This window comes from Propithecus coquereli, unplaced genomic scaffold (genome assembly GCF_000956105.1).
Source record: "Propithecus coquereli isolate 6110/MARCELLA unplaced genomic scaffold, Pcoq_1.0 Scaffold498, whole genome shotgun sequence".
NCBI lineage: Eukaryota > Metazoa > Chordata > Mammalia > Primates > Indriidae > Propithecus > Propithecus coquereli.
In genome coordinates, this window is record NW_012150818.1 from 288,483 (window position 1) to 290,029 (window position 1,547).

A 1,547-nucleotide genomic window follows, 5' to 3' on the forward strand; every position below is an offset into this window, starting at 1 on the left:
CCCCCGCAACCTTGAAGCGGTGCTTACCCGCCAGGAGCAAGGTGTGCGTGTTCTTGTTGTCGGGTACTCTGTCTGACCTCTCGCAAGGGTGCATGCCCAGGAACTTGACGATGTTGCCGACGGCCTCTGCAGGGAGAAATCCGGTACCGTGAAGCCACGTGTCGCCTCATCTTTGTGCCACCGTCCCCCACCCCCGTGCTCTGAAGCGCTTTGAATAAAGCGGTGTTTGACACTGCGGTCTAGACGTGGCCCCGCATCCCCGGAGAGGGAGGTAGGGAGGGCTCCTTGAGCAGCGGCAGCCCAGAGACGGCATTCCCGGGGTCTCACCTTCGAGCGTCTTGATGGTAGACAACGTGAACGTTTCCTCCTTCTCAAACTCGTCCCCTACCCCCTCCCAGGCGGCTTCGAAGTTCAGTTTCATGACCTTTTGGATGTGATCGGCTACCGTGACTTCCACGTCTTCCAGCTGCGGAGATGCAGGTAGAAATTGGGCGCCCGCCACCCAGGGGAGGAACTCCGGCCTCCACGCACCCCGGGGCCTCTGCTCTGATCTCATCCACCGGTCCCTTCCTGCAACTCGCTCAGCAGGTGCCTGCTGGGCGCTGAGGGCTGCGCTAGGGTCTGGGGACACAGAGCAACTGGACTGGGTGGGGACATGTCCTCCAAGTGCTCACAGGCAACTGGTGTCCCTTTAATAGAAAGCGCAGTGAGGCCGGGCGCGGTGGCGCACGCCTGTGATCTCAGCACTCTGGGAGGCCGAGGCAGGAGGATCGCTCGAGGTCAGGAGTTCGAGACCAGCCTGAGCAAGAGCGAGACCCCTGTCTCCACTAAAAATAGAAAGAAAACTAGCTGGACAACTAAAAATATATAGAAAAAATTAGCCAGGCATGGTGGTGCATGCCTATCGTCCCAGCTACTCGTATAGTCCCAGCTACTCCTGTCGTCCCAGCTACTCGTATAGTCCCAGCTACTCCTGTTGTCCCAGCTACTTCTGTTGTCCCAGCTACTCGTGTCCCAGCTACTCCTGTTGTCCCAGCTACTCCTGTTGTCCCAGCTACTCGTGTCCCAGCTACTCCTATAGTCCCAGCTACTCCTGTCATCCCAGCTTCTCCTTAGTCTCAGCTACTCGGGAGGCTGAGGCAGGAGGATCGCTTGAGCCCAGGAGTTGGAGGTTGCTGTGAGCCAGGCTCACACCAGGGCACTCTAGCCGGGGCGACAGAGCGAGACTCTGTCTCAAAAAAAAAAAAGAAAAAAAAAGAAGTTATTTTAAGGAGAGGGGTAAAGCCAGGAACAGCAAGAAAAGGATCCCAGCCTCGGGCACCAAGCTGAGCCTCCCGACACCAGGTTCTTACCACATACTCATCCTCGTAGCCTTCATCATCGGTCTCCCCAGTGCTGGGGTCGCGGTCTTTGATGGTGAACTTCATCACGCAGCTGAACGTGCAGGCCACTGTGGGGGAGAGAGGCTGAGCGGTGAGGACGTCGCCAGCCTGCGCAGGGCTGGGAGTCACCGCCTGCTCTTCGGGCCTCTGCTTTTATTAATAAAA

The 1,547-nt window shown here is 57.7% G+C and overlaps 1 protein-coding gene across 1 annotated transcript in view; it reads right to left on the reverse strand.

Annotated features, from left to right (window-relative positions):
• The window catches only part of LOC105819701 (coatomer subunit gamma-1-like), a 50,871-nt gene that overhangs the window by 19,173 nt on the left and 30,151 nt on the right, over positions 1-1,547 (reverse strand). Inside the window, exons 14-16 of the mRNA XM_012656013.1 lie at positions 1,353-1,450; positions 328-466; positions 28-126 (exon numbers count right to left, since the gene is read on the reverse strand). Of these exons, the coding sequence (XP_012511467.1) occupies positions 28-126; positions 328-466; positions 1,353-1,450 (336 nt within the window). The remainder of the gene's footprint in view (positions 1-27; positions 127-327; positions 467-1,352; positions 1,451-1,547) is intronic.